Here is a 15852-nt window from a genome sequence, read left to right as displayed (position 1 = left end):
GTTTACTTTTGCAATGGAGGTGCAAAAAAAAAAAAAAGCTTACAGCACCTGGTATTCCCAGGCGGTCTCCCATCCAAGTACTAACCAGGCCCGACCCTGCTAAGCTTCCGAGATCGGACAAGATCGGGCGTTCTCAGGGTAGTATGGCCGTAAGCGGAGAAAATGCTAACAGTTGACAGTTTTAAAGACTACACTCGTTCAAAATTGGGCCGTAAAAAACATTTTGACTGCATGTACAGCTCTCATCCTGTCAGTTTAGCGTGCGGCTGTCCGCTAGCAAACTTGAGGTTTTTTGTAAAAGTTTACTTTTGCAATGGAGGTGCAAAAAAAAAAAAGAAGAAAAGCTTACAGCACCTGGTATTCCCAGGCGGTCTCCCATCCAAGTACTAACCAGGCCCGACCCTGCTTAGCTTCCGAGATCGGACGAGATCGGGCGTTCTCAGGGTAGTATGGCCGTAAGCGGAGAAAAAGCTTACAGTTGACTGTTTTAAAGACTACACTCGTTCAAAATTGGGCCGTAAAAAACATTTTGACTGCATGTACAGCTCTCATCCTGTCAGTTTAGCGAGCGGCTGTCTGCTAGCAAACTTGAGGTATTTTGTAAAAGTTTACTTTTGCAATGGAGGTGCAAAAAAAAAAAAAAGAAAAGCTTACAGCACCTGGTATTCCCAGGCGGTCTCCCATCCAAGTACTAACCAGGCCCGACCCTGCTTAGCTTCCGAGATCGGACGAGATCGGACGAGATCGGGCGTTCTCAGGGTAGTATGGCCGTAAGCGGAGAAAAAGCTTACAGTTGACTGTTTTAAAGACTACACTCGTTCAAAATTGGGCCGTAAAAAACATTTTGACTGCATGTACAGCTCTCATCCTGTCAGTTTAGCGTGCGGCTGTCCGCTAGCAAACTTGAGGTATTTTGTAAAAGTTTACTTTTGCAATGGAGGTGCAAAAAAAAAAAAAAAGAAAAGCTTACAGCACCTGGTATTCCCAGGCGGTCTCCCATCCAAGTACTAACCAGGCCCGACCCTGCTTAGCTTCCGAGATCGGACGAGATCGGGCGTTCTCAGGGTAGTATGGCCGTAAGCGGAGAAAAAGCTTACAGTTGACTGTTTTAAAGACTACACTCGTTCAAAATTGGGCCGTAAAAAACATTTTGACTGCATGTACAGCTCTCATCCTGTCAGTTTAGCGTGCGGCTGTCCGCTAGCAAACTTGAGGTATTTTGTAAAAGTTTACTTTTGCAATGGAGGTGCAAAAAAAAAAAAAAGCTTACAGCACCTGGTATTCCCAGGCGGTCTCCCATCCAAGTACTAACCAGGCCCGACCCTGCTTAGCTTCCGAGATCGGACGAGATCAGGCGTTCTCAGGGTAGTATGGCCGTAAGCGGAGAAAATGCTAACAGTTGACAGTTTTAAAGACTACACTCGTTCAAAATTGGGCCGTAAAAAACATTTTGACTGCATGTACAGCTCTCATCCTGTCAGTTTAGCGTGCGGCTGTCCGCTAGCAAACTTGAGGTTTTTTGTAAAAGTTTACTTTTGCAATGGAGGTGCAAAAAAAAAAAAAAGAAAAGCTTACAGCACCTGGTATTCCCAGGCGGTCTCCCATCCAAGTACTAACCAGGCCCGACCCTGCTTAGCTTCCGAGATCGGACGAGATCGGGCGTTCTCAGGGTAGTATGGCCGTAAGCGGAGAAAAAGTTTACAGTTGACTGTTTTAAAGACTACACTCGTTCAAAATTGGGCCGTAAAAAACATTTTGACTGCATGTACAGCTCTCATCCTGTCAGTTTAGCGAGCGGCTGTCTGCTAGCAAACTTGAGGTATTTTGTAAAAGTTTACTTTTGCAATGGAGGTGCAAAAAAAAAAAAAAGCTTACAGCACCTGGTATTCCCAGGCGGTCTCCCATCCAAGTACTAACCAGGCCCGACCCTGCTTAGCTTCCGAGATCGGACGAGATCGGGCGTTCTCAGGGTAGTATGGCCGTAAGCGGAGAAAAAGCTTACAGTTGACTGTTTTAAAGACTACACTCGTTCAAAATTGGGCCGTAAAAAACATTTTGACTGCATGTACAGCTCTCATCCTGTCAGTTTAGCGTGCGGCTGTCCGCTAGCAAACTTGAGGTATTTTGTAAAAGTTTACTTTTGCAATGGAGGTGCAAAAAAAAAAAAAAGAAAAGCTTACAGCACCTGGTATTCCCAGGCGGTCTCCAATCCAAGTACTAACCAGGCCCGACCCTGCTTAGCTTCCGAGATCGGACGAGATCGGGCGTTCTCAGGGTAGTATGGCCGTAAGCGCAGAAAAAGCTTACAGTTGACTGTTTTAAAGACTACACTCGTTCAAAATTGGGCCGTAAAAAACATTTTGACTGCATGTACAGCTCTCATCCTGTCAGTTTAGCGTGCGGCTGTCCGCTAGCAAACTTGAGGTATTTTGTAAAAGTTTACTTTTGCAATGGAGGTGCAAAAAAAAAAAAAAGCTTACAGCACCTGGTATTCCCAGGCGGTCTCCCATCCAAGTACTAACCAGGCCCGACCCTGCTTAGCTTCCGAGATCGGACGAGATCGGGCGTTCTCAGGGTAGTATGGCCGTAAGCGGAGAAAAAGCTTACAGTTGACTGTTTTAAAGACTACACTCGTTCAAAATTGGGCCGTAAAAAACATTTTGACTGCATGTACAGCTCTCATCCTGTCAGTTTAGCGTGCGGCTGTCCGCTAGCAAACTTGAGGTATTTTGTAAAAGTTTACTTTTGCAATGGAGGTGCAAAAAAAAAAAAAAGCTTACAGCACCTGGTATTCCCAGGCGGTCTCCCATCCAAGTACTAACCAGGCCCGACCCTGCTTAGCTTCCGAGATCGGACGAGATCGGGCGTTCTCAGGGTAGTATGGCCGTAAGCGCAGAAAAAGCTTACAGTTGACTGTTTTAAAGACTACACTCGTTCAAAATTGGGCCGTAAAAAACATTTTGACTGCATGTACAGCTCTCATCCTGTCAGTTTAGCGTGCGGCTGTCCGCTAGCAAACTTGAGGTATTTTGTAAAAGTTTACTTTTGCAATGGAGGTGCAAAAAAAAAAAAAAAGCTTACAGCACCTGGTATTCCCAGGCGGTCTCCCATCCAAGTACTAACCAGGCCCGACCCTGCTAAGCTTCCGAGATCGGACAAGATCGGGCGTTCTCAGGGTAGTATGGCCGTAAGCGGAGAAAATGCTAACAGTTGACAGTTTTAAAGACTACACTCGTTCAAAATTGGGCCGTAAAAAACATTTTGACTGCATGTACAGCTCTCATCCTGTCAGTTTAGCGTGCGGCTGTCCGCTAGCAAACTTGAGGTTTTTTGTAAAAGTTTACTTTTGCAATGGAGGTGCAAAAAAAAAAAAGAAGAAAAGCTTACAGCACCTGGTATTCCCAGGCGGTCTCCCATCCAAGTACTAACCAGGCCCGACCCTGCTTAGCTTCCGAGATCGGACGAGATCGGGCGTTCTCAGGGTAGTATGGCCGTAAGCGGAGAAAAAGCTTACAGTTGACTGTTTTAAAGACTACACTCGTTCAAAATTGGGCCGTAAAAAACATTTTGACTGCATGTACAGCTCTCATCCTGTCAGTTTAGCGAGCGGCTGTCTGCTAGCAAACTTGAGGTATTTTGTAAAAGTTTACTTTTGCAATGGAGGTGCAAAAAAAAAAAAAAGAAAAGCTTACAGCACCTGGTATTCCCAGGCGGTCTCCCATCCAAGTACTAACCAGGCCCGACCCTGCTTAGCTTCCGAGATCGGACGAGATCGGACGAGATCGGGCGTTCTCAGGGTAGTATGGCCGTAAGCGGAGAAAAAGCTTACAGTTGACTGTTTTAAAGACTACACTCGTTCAAAATTGGGCCGTAAAAAACATTTTGACTGCATGTACAGCTCTCATCCTGTCAGTTTAGCGTGCGGCTGTCCGCTAGCAAACTTGAGGTATTTTGTAAAAGTTTACTTTTGCAATGGAGGTGCAAAAAAAAAAAAAAGAAAAGCTTACAGCACCTGGTATTCCCAGGCGGTCTCCCATCCAAGTACTAACCAGGCCCGACCCTGCTTAGCTTCCGAGATCGGACGAGATCGGGCGTTCTCAGGGTAGTATGGCCGTAAGCGGAGAAAAAGCTTACAGTTGACTGTTTTAAAGACTACACTCGTTCAAAATTGGGCCGTAAAAAACATTTTGACTGCATGTACAGCTCTCATCCTGTCAGTTTAGCGTGCGGCTGTCCGCTAGCAAACTTGAGGTATTTTGTAAAAGTTTACTTTTGCAATGGAGGTGCAAAAAAAAAAAAAAGAAAAGCTTACAGCACCTGGTATTCCCAGGCGGTCTCCCATCCAAGTACTAACCAGGCCCGACCCTGCTTAGCTTCCGAGATCGGACGAGATCGGGCGTTCTCAGGGTAGTATGGCCGTAAGCGGAGAAAAAGCTTACAGTTGACTGTTTTAAAGACTACACTCGTTCAAAATTGGGCCGTAAAAAACATTTTGACTGCATGTACAGCTCTCATCCTGTCAGTTTAGCGTGCGGCTGTCCGCTAGCAAACTTGAGGTATTTTGTAAAAGTTTACTTTTGCAATGGAGGTGCAAAAAAAAAAAAAAGCTTACAGCACCTGGTATTCCCAGGCGGTCTCCCATCCAAGTACTAACCAGGCCCGACCCTGCTAAGCTTCCGAGATCGGACAAGATCGGGCGTTCTCAGGGTAGTATGGCCGTAAGCGGAGAAAATGCTAACAGTTGACAGTTTTAAAGACTACACTCGTTCAAAATTGGGCCGTAAAAAACATTTTGACTGCATGTACAGCTCTCATCCTGTCAGTTTAGCGTGCGGCTGTCCGCTAGCAAACTTGAGGTTTTTTGTAAAAGTTTACTTTTGCAATGGAGGTGCAAAAAAAAAAAAAGAAGAAAAGCTTACAGCACCTGGTATTCCCAGGCGGTCTCCCATCCAAGTACTAACCAGGCCCGACCCTGCTTAGCTTCCGAGATCGGACGAGATCGGGCGTTCTCAGGGTAGTATGGCCGTAAGCGGAGAAAAAGCTTACAGTTGACTGTTTTAAAGACTACACTCGTTCAAAATTGGGCCGTAAAAAACATTTTGACTGCATGTACAGCTCTCATCCTGTCAGTTTAGCGAGCGGCTGTCTGCTAGCAAACTTGAGGTATTTTGTAAAAGTTTACTTTTGCAATGGAGGTGCAAAAAAAAAAAAAAGAAAAGCTTACAGCACCTGGTATTCCCAGGCGGTCTCCCATCCAAGTACTAACCAGGCCCGACCCTGCTTAGCTTCCGAGATCGGACGAGATCGGACGAGATCGGGCGTTCTCAGGGTAGTATGGCCGTAAGCGGAGAAAAAGCTTACAGTTGACTGTTTTAAAGACTACACGTTCAAAATTGGGCCGTAAAAAACATTTTGACTGCATGTACAGCTCTCATCCTGTCAGTTTAGCGTGCGGCTGTCCGCTAGCAAACTTGAGGTATTTTGTAAAAGTTTACTTTTGCAATGGAGGTGCAAAAAAAAAAAAAAAAGAAAAGCTTACAGCACCTGGTATTCCCAGGCGGTCTCCCATCCAAGTACTAACCAGGCCCGACCCTGCTTAGCTTCCGAGATCGGACGAGATCGGGCGTTCTCAGGGTAGTATGGCCGTAAGCGCAGAAAAAGCTTACAGTTGACTGTTTTAAAGACTACACTCGTTCAAAATTGGGCCGTAAAAAACATTTTGACTGCATGTACAGCTCTCATCCTGTCAGTTTAGCGAGCGGCTGTCTGCTAGCAAACTTGAGGTATTTTGTAAAAGTTTACTTTTGCAATGGAGGTGCAAAAAAAAAAAAAAGCTTACAGCACCTGGTATTCCCAGGCGGTCTCCCATCCAAGTACTAACCAGGCCCGACCCTGCTTAGCTTCCGAGATCGGACGAGATCGGGCGTTCTCAGGGTAGTATGGCCGTAAGCGGAGAAAAAGCTTACAGTTGACTGTTTTAAAGACTACACTCGTTCAAAATTGGGCCGTAAAAAACATTTTGACTGCATGTACAGCTCTCATCCTGTCAGTTTAGCGTGCGGCTGTCCGCTAGCAAACTTGAGGTATTTTGTAAAAGTTTACTTTTGCAATGGAGGTGCAAAAAAAAAAAAAAGAAAAGCTTACAGCACCTGGTATTCCCAGGCGGTCTCCCATCCAAGTACTAACCAGGCCCGACCCTGCTTAGCTTCCGAGATCGGACGAGATCGGGCGTTCTCAGGGTAGTATGGCCGTAAGCGGAGAAAAAGCTTACAGTTGACTGTTTTAAAGACTACACTCGTTCAAAATTGGGCCGTAAAAAACATTTTGACTGCATGTACAGCTCTCATCCTGTCAGTTTAGCGTGCGGCTGTCCGCTAGCAAACTTGAGGTATTTTGTAAAAGTTTACTTTTGCAATGGAGGTGCAAAAAAAAAAAAAAGAAAAGCTTACAGCACCTGGTATTCCCAGGCGGTCTCCCATCCAAGTACTAACCAGGCCCGACCCTGCTTAGCTTCCGAGATCGGACGAGATCGGGCGTTCTCAGGGTAGTATGGCCGTAAGCGGAAAAATTGCACACAGTTGACTCTTTTAAATACACAACGTGTAATTCTTTTTTCTATTTAATTTGAAAGTAAACTTGAAGTGTTGGTGGCAACAAACAGTTTGAAGTCTCTTTTTTTGCAGAATTGTTCACTATTTGTCAAACTGCTTCTTGTTGCAAAGTTGACTGCCCACCATACTTGCATGTCAAAGAAAAAAAAATAGCCGAATGACGGCTTGTATCTTCAAAAAATAAAATAAAATAAAAAATACACCTCAAGAGGTCGGGTCACTCGTTTCTCAACGTAGCACAGTATTTAATATAATTTTCCAAAATGCTGCGAGGTACTAATCTTCTCATCAAAGTCATTCCCTGTTCCCCTATGTCCCTCTGGTATTTGAAGAATGATATGATTTTAAATTATTAAATGAAACCATTAAATAGCTGTGGTTAATTTACAAGCCTTGTCAGTGAAATATAGTTCAACCTTACAGTTAGATGAATGGCAAAACCTTTCTTAAATGACTTGCATAATCATGTTTTGATCATCAAAAAGTCCGAAGGTGAAATCGCTCATGAATGGATGGGGTGTGCACACACTCACTGTGGCCAGCCCTCCCCGGTGGACACGGTGAAAAGTGTCAACAGAGCCCAGACGATGTTGTCGTAGTGGAAATCGTGTCTTTTCCAGTCACGTTTCTTCACCTCTTTCTTGTCCTTCCCGTAGTCTATATAGTAACCTCTGTACAAGAGGGCAGAAGATAGAACAAAATGAGCATTTGTAATGACAAATATTAAACAACCGTGTGAGGTTGTCTGTCATTATGAGGAAACAAATGCCCTTAAATTGAACTAAACTTGGCTTTAAATTGCCTCATGCATTACATCCAGTGAGACTGTTGAGATATCAACGACGAGACCTAATTTCTGCAAACCCCCAAACCACTAACTAACTAACTAACTAACCAATCTCTTTATCAATACAGTGGTCATTAAAATGAAGAAATAGTATTTTACTGTTTAATTATTTTATACTAGCAGTGGTTAACTTACAAAAAATTGTTAAAATAGTACAGTACTTAAAACATAATGGCAACCAGTTTGACAGTGGAACTATATCATTTATATTGGTGGACCAGCCAGGACACCTGTTATTTTGTGTTAGCGCTAGCATTGATGCTAACACATACACATACCAAAATTTTGTGACATGGTTTAAGAAATACACAATTTACTCTTACCTTAATATGAACTATTAGACAACCACGCAAATGAGGACATGATAAAATGCTAATATGCAATCTCATTAAAGGAAAAGTTAAGTTTAGTAGTTTTTATCCATCTCAGGGAGCGACCATTTTGTCACTTGCCGTTGACTGAATATAACGACTGACAATGACATCATGGCTCATCTGTTTTCTGAGTTTGGTCATGTGGCGTTCACAAAATGAACCCTTGGACACTGTGATGCCATTTTCAGTTGACAGCAAGTGGCAAAATGGCCGCCCCCAGAGATAGATACAAATTGGTGGATTTTTCTGCTTAATTCATATTCCACAAAGGCAATATTAATTAGAATACAGTGTTTAGATTAGTGGGTGCACATATAACATATTGTAAAGAAGAAAAAAATATTTGACGTCCCCTATAATTAATTATAACTGAATTATCAAAATTTGCCTCAATGCCACTAAATATCCAAATATCTACTTATTTATTCAGCTATTTATAAATACAATTGATTATTTTAGATACATAGCACATTGGTATTCTGGGAGGCAATAAATGCTTTTATTTTTATTTATTCATTATTTATTAATTTTTAGGTATTTTTAAATCTCCCAGTGTATGAAGGTTTAAAACAAATTTCAATAAATTATTTAGTGATTATTAAAGAGAAAATGAACCGCAGTTAAATTTGTACATTTATTTATATCTTTTTTTTTTTTTTTTTTATCTGGGAAAAGCATTGAAATGAATGATCTTGGGTACATTTTTTTTTCATCACAAAAAACTGGCATTTTAACAGAGGTGTGTAGACCATTTAAATCCACTGTTTGTGCCTACCAACCTACCAACTGCGCTAAAAATGAGCAGTTATAATGTATAATGTAATGAAAGAGCATCCTGATTCTAATGCTATTTGCATGGCGATGCTATGATATCCTGGAATGTGTCACGCATCGATTACAGACCGATATTCTTAGCATATTACTCGCTTACTGACACTTAAACGAGGAAGCGAAGCCACACTGGCAATATGCAAAAGAGCAACAGACTGAGTCGAGCGAGCGTTATTACTGGCAGTCCTTCTCCGTGTCCTTGGAGCTGTCGTTGCAGTAGAAGAACTTCCCCTTGAAGAGCTGCACGGCGATGACAGCAAAGATGAACATGAACAGCTTGTACACGATCAGGATGTTGAAGACATTTTTCAGGGACGTCACCACGCAGTCAAACACAGCCTGCGAGAAAGAGAAAATAACAGTCCGTTTTTTGCGTAAAAATGTGTATATGCATCCATTTTTACAGCCCTTGTCATCATACAGCTTAAAATCTGACCCACAACCTCAGAAGTGTAATAACAAGATATTGTTATGATTTCTTTGTTGAGTGGTTAGTCACCAAATTTCAAAGCTGAAGCTCTGACCTTGAGTTTAGGAAGTCTCTTGATGGTCTTCAAGGGTCTGAGCACACGCAACACTCTCAGTGATTTGATGGTTTTAATGTCTCTTCCTTTGTTATTCCTGTGCAAGAAGACACAAGTGTGAGGATTCAAGTTAAGTAGCACACGATTCATGCAACTTATTTCTCCATATTTGCAACATATTCAACATGACACGACACAATTTCTTCTGAAGAGTATTACCCCATCACATTGCTGCAGGCAAGGTCACCATTCGGAGACAGGAGAGACAAAGAGAGGGACATGTGCGTAAACAGTTAAAATGGAATACAGGAGAGTTGCAATTTGCAGCACAGGAGCCATCAAGCAGCTTTGACATGAATACGTTTAGACAGAGCAGCCGGAATTAATCATGCAACTGACGTGAGGGCGAAGGCCATCAGTGCTCCTAACACCACGATGAAGTCCAGGATGTTCCACAGGTCTCGGAAGTACGAGCCGTCGTGGAGGAGCAGACCCTGGTCGATCATCTGAGGACCAACAAGGATGTGACATGTGAGAAAGGAGTCTCTATAGCTTTAAGTTGTAATTACATAGCAAATAAAATATTGGAGTTGAAACATTTTTGATTTAATGTTAAAGGGCATCATGCATAAATCATGCTTTGCTAGTAACTTTGCTCATTGGGCCATATATGGGTAGAGTTTTGCACTGTTGTGGGATGGAATGCAGCCAACTCCTGGCCAATTGAAGCAGCTCCCCTTATTCTTTTCAGCATCGGTTATCTGATTTAAAAAACTTTTTTTTTTTGCCAAATATCGGGATCGGCATCTATTTAAGATAAAATAAAAGTAAATTGAGTTACAAGCCTGATCAGGGGAAAAATGAAACTCATAAGTCAAGGTATAACTGTATGGTGAGGCAGACAAGCTAAAGCCATGCTCCACCTTGCCATCCAGTTCATCATTCATTTTTCTTTTTCAATTTGGGATTCAACTCTTTTTAAATATCGACTGCTACATATTTCCATATTTTCATGTATTTTTTTGCATTCTGTTTAAATCAGTCGTTTCTCCCCACACCTGACATAAGAATAATTGCCCCCAACTAGATTGCCGCAACCATTCCAGCCTGCCTTCTGGCATCCTTTCTCAGAAAAGGCATCTCTATTTATTTGCACGGTCACTTACCTTAATAATCATTTCAAAGGTGAAGACGCCAGTGAACACATAGTCAAAATAGCGCAGAACCTAAATGAGAACAGAAAGAAACACAGAAATAGAATTCATCAAAAAGTAAACTGGTGTCGATTACTTTTTAAGGTAAAGCTCATTTCAAAACTCAAAGGCTCTCATCTTGTGACTTGATATGCAACAATCTCTTAGAAAAACATAATAATCGCTCAGAAAAAGAACCTACTGTTCTAATCGCAATTTAATTGTCTCACCCATTAGTTCTCACAGTAGCATCATTTTGCAAAATAACTTCAGGAAATATATTTTTTTCACATTTTTTTATGCAGATCAAAAGAGGCACTGCATCCCAGGGATTATTAAATTGCACCTCAGGATAATGAGCCATGACATGATGGTTAAAAAAAAAGAAGAAAAAAGGCTGCATTGCAAAAGAGAATTGCCGTGAATGCACAAACCTTGTTCCAGTCCGAGGTGGCGGCTACGGGGTCCTCAGCGGCGAGTGCGATGCTACTTGCGGCAATGACCAGCAGGATGGACATTTCGAAGTACCTGAGGTTCACCACATAGTGACACGCCCGACGCACCCTGAGGACAAACAGCACACGGCAAAAAGAGTGAAGAGACGGCAAGACTAAAACTACATTGTGGGATTAATGCTTTTTGGGCCGCTAACCTAATAAAGATTTAACGATATAACATCAAATTCAATCAATGATTCCCCCCCCCCCCCATTTTAGTTCAATATGTTTTTTTTTCTTCATTTGTTTACGTGACCGTTAACACTTTTACCGCCAAAAACGTTTAATGACGTATACTAAAAGCCAAATGAATGCAGCAAAAAACGTTAATTGACGTTTACTACGTTTTACTTGTGCCATCAGTGCAACTTGTTGCGCAGCACTGCCTTGTCATTTGGGGTTGTAAAAGCCCACATCACCCACTAACTATGGCCAGCAGATGGCAGAATTGTATCTCTTTTCAATGGGCTCCCGGTGGTATGAAATTACAATGAAACATGACGAATCTGATGAAATAGAACGTTTTCAAGGATGACGTGAATGATTAAAGCTTTTGTCTATTAAATCTAATTCACAGAGCGTCACTAAACAAAAAATAGTGTCAAAGTCACTGTTGTGCAGAAAATGTATCTTTTCACAAAAAGCTTATTTTTGCTCAGTGTCACTCAAATTACCTATTTTCAAAAGGTGATTACTAAAGAACGGAATAAGGTAGAAACATACTTTTTTTTCTAATGAAAGAATGGAACAGGATCTTTCATGTTTATGTAGTCACAGCACACAATATTCAGTTTGCCTTGAAAGATGAGTTAAAATGTTCAAAATCGGCTGTCGCTGTCGGGGGTGTTTTTTTGTATAACGTGTGGCAGTAAAAGAGTTAATTGATTCCAATACACACCTGGATGAAAGCACAACATTTTCTTTACAATATGTTGTATGCGCCCCCACTTGTCTAAACACAGCATTCTGATTAATATTGCGTTTATGGATTAAAAATTAAGCAGCAAAATCCACCCGTTTTTATCCATCCCAGGAGGCGGCCATTTTGCCACTTGCTGTCTACTAAAAATGACATCACAGTTGCTCAGGGCTCAGGTAACGTCCAATCATGGTAATTTACAATCTGTTAATTTCTGTTTCCATTATTCAAGTCAATATTATCAGGAGAATCCCATATATGGGAAGCTGGCAATGAGAGCTTATGGCAGAGGTGTCCAACATATGGCCCGGGGGCTATTTATGGCCCACCATCCAATATTAAGTGGCCCCTGGCATATACAGTACTAAGAATGAGATCTGCTCCAAATAAATTTGTCTTATATACTGTAGAGTTTTTCAAATATGCAAATGAACTATTAACAATTAAACAAGTAACAACATTTCTCTTCTTAAGACAAATAAAAATAATTAAATTTTACAAGCAAAAATGGTGCTTTAAAAATTCTTTAAACAAATTGTTCCTGTTTTGCTTCTGAATGTTCTTCAGTGCAGTGGCTGATATTCAATATTCAATTGCTTGATTGACTGATTTTAGTGTGCTTGATAAAAAAAAAAAAAAATCGACACTCGTGGCTTACGGGTTGTCTGGTTTGAAGATGAACATGCTGTCAGGCGTCACAGTGTTGACTGCTTTGATGTCGTCAGCCTCCTCAGACTTGGACGCTTCAGGGTCCTTGCTGTTAACTATGCAGGCAAAAAAGAGGGGATAGGAAATGCCTGTTGACAGTCAAGACATTCAAACCTGAAACAGCTGGGAACATCTAACCGTTACCAGTAATGGTAGACAGCTCCATCGACGCCTCCATGTCGGGCATTTCGACGATCATGCTGGAGCTGAGCTGAGATTTATCCAAGTCTTCTTGGTTGCTCTCCTCTAAAGCAAGTGGACACGCATCTTCTTCCTCACGGAGCACTGCCTGCTTTTGGACACTGTCTGGTTGCTCAGTGTCCACTGTCTCACTTTGGTCACAATGCCTGAAGACATACTTGGAATGAGTGTCTTATGGATCAAACTTTTTTTCTTTTTTTTTAACTCTATAAAGCCTGAACCATGAAATATTTGAGAGAAAATTCTGATTCTTTGTAAATAGAGAATTGGTCCTGTTGAAAAAAAAAAAGTATTTTTTTTTTTTTGAAAATCAACTTCCACATATGACTTTTGATATGTGTCATATTTGATACATCTGGTCACAATGCTTTAAATTCGTACATTTATAACTGTCAAAAATATAATAATAAACATATTAGTATTTCCAAAAATCAGAAATAACATTTCATAATAAGAATAGGTGTCTCTCTTTTCTCAATTGGGGCGATCTTGTAAGGTCGCTGGAAAAGACATCAGATGGGTGATACTGCCCTCTAATGGATTATCCGTGCAATGCATGAGTCAGATTATATACGTAAAGGTTTTAATAGGAGAAAAAAAATGTTGTACTCATGAAATAGAGTGCTCAAAATGTCTTGTATTTAATATGATACGTTTGGCACTATGCTATCAAAGTTGTTACTATTGGTAAAAAAAAATGTTTAAAAATCTGTTCTCACCTGTTCTCCAAAGGATTGGATTCCTCTCTCTTCTCACTCTCCATCTCTACTTTCGTTGGAACCCTGCTCCTCTCCCCGTTCCTCTCCCTGCTGACCGAGCGACTCCCATTCCGAGAAGATGATCCGTGACTCCTGGCCCCGTTCTGACGATTACGCAGCGCCTTCCTGCCCCTGATCCCGCCGGCGTCACCGTTGTCCGGCGGTCTGAACTTCTTCACGGCCCTGTGCTGACGATCACCGTTCAACCTGGGGCTCCTTCTCTCGCTGATCTTGTTGTCGATGTCAAGGCTGGTCTCTGGGGGATTTTCAGAGGTAATACTCAAGGGGTCCAATATCTCTGGAGGTGGCGCTGACATGGGTGGTTCGGGAATAACGCCGGACAGAACAGCTTCAAAAGACATCTCCTTGGAGGTCTGTTTCTTGGTTGGTGATGCCGGAGGATCCTCAAGGGGGTCTGTCAGGCACTTCAAACCCCCTGGTGGAGTGCTCTGCATAGCTTTGCGGTGCAGGGACTGCGGGCGCGAGGCGGCAGATCCGTCCTTCTCCTCGCTGGGGCCGCTGAACAAAATCTCCCGGCTGGACATTTGCCGGTGTCTCCGCAGCTGGCTGGTCCTCTGCTCCCACACGGACATGGTCATCCTCTTTCTCCTCTCCCGCCTGGACATGAAAGAGTTAGACGGGTTGAGTGGTGGGACGGGGCGGCCCTCCCTGAGGCTGCCTTGCGCCTCCTCCAAGGAACGGGAGTAGGTGGGTCGACTGCGGTGGATGGCTCTTTTTCTGTACAGGTAGGGCCGCCTCCTTCGGCTTCCTCTGTGGACACATATACATTGATCACGTTGAGAATCACATTTTAGAAAAGAACGTGAATTGCAAAAGTAGTTCAAGTTTTTACTGTAAAGTGTTTTGGTTCCAGATCTAAATAATTTTGTTTGCATTTACAATGGAACCTCTAAAGTCGAACAGCCCTAAGGTCGTACAAATCAGAATTTGGAATGATGTCACACAAGCGGTGGATTCATCAATTTTCTTAGTTTGTTTTTCTTTTGCAAAGCAGCTTTAACATTGGGCGTTAGAGAACAAGAAGAAGGTGAAAAAGGGAAGAAGAAGAATACACACGAGCATCTCAATGAATTAGAATATTGTCGAAAAATTCGTTCACTTCGGTATTTCAATTTCAGAAGTGAAACGGGAATAGAGACCGCAGAACAAAAATCTGTAAATAATTGATGGCCATTACAACTGCATAAAACGTTTTTTTTAATAGATATTGAAAAAATATGCAAATAGACAAATTCCATGCGCAACAAAACCCTGAATAAATAGGAATCCACCGTATTCAAATTTCTTCAGATGGTGAACTTTTGTTAGATATGAGCTAAAATCACCAAAATATAAAAAATTAAATCAAGCAATATTTCTCTGAGTGTAGTGGATATGTATAATATAGGGTGTTAAAAAAAAGTAATATATATATATTTTTTTACTAACAGATATGTTTGAATGTAGAATAAAATAGATGTTGCACACAATTAAATTTGGTCACATTACGTAATTTAATAACAAACTTGTTTTTTTGTATTTCTTGTAATTTGTATTTCAGTTAATATGATGTACCAAAAAGAAACTTTTAAATAATGAGCAGATGCATGTAAATAAATCACAGAAAAATGAACGAGCCACTAGAAGACATGGCATATGTCATGTAGACCAATGGTTTGAATAATAGTAATGTAAATAAAAAAATATACAAATAAAATAAAAAATATATATGTGACTTTCTGAACACAGTGTATGACTTTTAATTTTTGTATTCAAATTATGTTTCCCACAGTATTCTAACTTATTGAGTCGGTGAACTCATTCAAATTAGTAAGACTATAGCATCACTTTAGTTAAATTAAGAAAAAAAAAGTAATTAATAAAAGGTGGTTAACTTCTGTTTACACTTGTGCAACAATAAAGATTAAAAAAATAACGTGCTTATGTCACTCCAATCATCTTTGCTTGTCATTAAACCCCTTCAGACTTCAGGTTGCAGTGGACATGACATATTTGCGTGTCTAAACCAATAAAACACATGATTTGGATGATGTCAACACTTCTGGTTCATGATTGGATCTTAAGCAAGTTGATTTGCATGATGTTCATTTTAAAAATGTTGCATACAAGCTTGGTAAGTTTACAACACGTTACAGTCCACTATAACAACTAAAAACGAAGATAACCCCCCCCCCCCCCCCCCAAAAAATTTCCATGTTCTTCTTTTGTGGGAAAAGATTCAAAATCAGCAAAACAAAGAAATTTTGCCCAGCAGCAAAAATGCGGATCTGAAGGGTCTACGGACTTGCTAGAACGTGTTTTTACATTTATTAACATCCCAAGTACGGTTTATTTATATTTGCATTATTTCCTATGGGAAAATTTGTTG

At 41.3% G+C, this 15852-nt stretch overlaps 1 protein-coding gene, 19 non-coding genes and 3 pseudogenes across 27 annotated transcripts in view; all 23 read right to left on the bottom strand.

Moving 5' to 3' along the window:
* The window catches only part of cacna1ea (calcium channel, voltage-dependent, R type, alpha 1E subunit a), a 109293-nt gene that overhangs the window by 24237 nt on the left and 69204 nt on the right, over nt 1–15852 (bottom strand). For 6 of the 8 annotated variants that reach the window (XR_013296350.1, XR_013296349.1, XM_077583181.1 and 3 more), the window contains 9 exons: nt 13425–14234; nt 12649–12851; nt 12455–12560; nt 10815–10944; nt 10354–10413; nt 9587–9693; nt 9188–9284; nt 8842–9002; nt 7145–7282 (listed from right to left, as the gene is read on the bottom strand). Coding sequence is in view for 6 of the 8 variants with exons in the window: in XM_077583181.1 (XP_077439307.1) it covers nt 7145–7282; nt 8842–9002; nt 9188–9284; nt 9587–9693; nt 10354–10413; nt 10815–10944; nt 12455–12560; nt 12649–12851; nt 13425–14234 (1812 nt within the window). In the remaining 2 variants the exon portion in view is untranslated. The remainder of the gene's footprint in view (nt 1–7144; nt 7283–8841; nt 9003–9187; nt 9285–9586; nt 9694–10353; nt 10414–10814; nt 10945–12454; nt 12561–12648; nt 12852–13424; nt 14235–15852) is intronic. The other 2 variants (XM_077583183.1, XM_077583185.1) reach the window with 1 other exon arrangement.
* Nucleotides 37–155, bottom strand: LOC144063198 (5S ribosomal RNA). Its single transcript, XR_013296516.1, has one exon. It is a non-coding gene; the product is annotated as a 5S ribosomal RNA (ribosomal RNA).
* Nucleotides 343–461, bottom strand: LOC144063250 (5S ribosomal RNA). Its single transcript, XR_013296559.1, has one exon. It is a non-coding gene; the product is annotated as a 5S ribosomal RNA (ribosomal RNA).
* LOC144063205 (5S ribosomal RNA) lies at nt 648–776 on the bottom strand (annotated as a pseudogene).
* On the bottom strand, nt 964–1082 carry LOC144063249 (5S ribosomal RNA). The gene has a single exon (XR_013296558.1). It is a non-coding gene; the product is annotated as a 5S ribosomal RNA (ribosomal RNA).
* LOC144063285 (5S ribosomal RNA) lies at nt 1264–1382 on the bottom strand. The gene has a single exon (XR_013296593.1). It is a non-coding gene; the product is annotated as a 5S ribosomal RNA (ribosomal RNA).
* On the bottom strand, nt 1569–1687 carry LOC144063248 (5S ribosomal RNA). Its single transcript, XR_013296557.1, has one exon. It is a non-coding gene; the product is annotated as a 5S ribosomal RNA (ribosomal RNA).
* LOC144063247 (5S ribosomal RNA) lies at nt 1869–1987 on the bottom strand. Its single transcript, XR_013296556.1, has one exon. It is a non-coding gene; the product is annotated as a 5S ribosomal RNA (ribosomal RNA).
* LOC144063195 (5S ribosomal RNA) lies at nt 2174–2292 on the bottom strand. Its single transcript, XR_013296513.1, has one exon. It is a non-coding gene; the product is annotated as a 5S ribosomal RNA (ribosomal RNA).
* On the bottom strand, nt 2474–2592 carry LOC144063244 (5S ribosomal RNA). The gene has a single exon (XR_013296553.1). It is a non-coding gene; the product is annotated as a 5S ribosomal RNA (ribosomal RNA).
* LOC144063233 (5S ribosomal RNA) lies at nt 2774–2892 on the bottom strand. The gene has a single exon (XR_013296542.1). It is a non-coding gene; the product is annotated as a 5S ribosomal RNA (ribosomal RNA).
* Nucleotides 3075–3193, bottom strand: LOC144063197 (5S ribosomal RNA). The gene has a single exon (XR_013296515.1). It is a non-coding gene; the product is annotated as a 5S ribosomal RNA (ribosomal RNA).
* Nucleotides 3381–3499, bottom strand: LOC144063222 (5S ribosomal RNA). Its single transcript, XR_013296532.1, has one exon. It is a non-coding gene; the product is annotated as a 5S ribosomal RNA (ribosomal RNA).
* LOC144063204 (5S ribosomal RNA) lies at nt 3686–3814 on the bottom strand (annotated as a pseudogene).
* On the bottom strand, nt 4001–4119 carry LOC144063212 (5S ribosomal RNA). Its single transcript, XR_013296523.1, has one exon. It is a non-coding gene; the product is annotated as a 5S ribosomal RNA (ribosomal RNA).
* On the bottom strand, nt 4306–4424 carry LOC144063200 (5S ribosomal RNA). Its single transcript, XR_013296518.1, has one exon. It is a non-coding gene; the product is annotated as a 5S ribosomal RNA (ribosomal RNA).
* On the bottom strand, nt 4606–4724 carry LOC144063196 (5S ribosomal RNA). The gene has a single exon (XR_013296514.1). It is a non-coding gene; the product is annotated as a 5S ribosomal RNA (ribosomal RNA).
* On the bottom strand, nt 4913–5031 carry LOC144063286 (5S ribosomal RNA). The gene has a single exon (XR_013296594.1). It is a non-coding gene; the product is annotated as a 5S ribosomal RNA (ribosomal RNA).
* On the bottom strand, nt 5218–5346 carry LOC144063203 (5S ribosomal RNA; annotated as a pseudogene).
* Nucleotides 5533–5651, bottom strand: LOC144063275 (5S ribosomal RNA). Its single transcript, XR_013296583.1, has one exon. It is a non-coding gene; the product is annotated as a 5S ribosomal RNA (ribosomal RNA).
* On the bottom strand, nt 5833–5951 carry LOC144063264 (5S ribosomal RNA). The gene has a single exon (XR_013296572.1). It is a non-coding gene; the product is annotated as a 5S ribosomal RNA (ribosomal RNA).
* On the bottom strand, nt 6138–6256 carry LOC144063252 (5S ribosomal RNA). Its single transcript, XR_013296561.1, has one exon. It is a non-coding gene; the product is annotated as a 5S ribosomal RNA (ribosomal RNA).
* LOC144063194 (5S ribosomal RNA) lies at nt 6443–6561 on the bottom strand. Its single transcript, XR_013296512.1, has one exon. It is a non-coding gene; the product is annotated as a 5S ribosomal RNA (ribosomal RNA).

This window comes from Vanacampus margaritifer, chromosome 13 (assembly GCF_051991255.1).
Source record: "Vanacampus margaritifer isolate UIUO_Vmar chromosome 13, RoL_Vmar_1.0, whole genome shotgun sequence".
In the NCBI taxonomy this organism is placed as follows: Eukaryota; Metazoa; Chordata; class Actinopteri; order Syngnathiformes; family Syngnathidae; genus Vanacampus; species Vanacampus margaritifer.
This window is presented reverse-complemented; position numbering and strand designations above follow the sequence as displayed.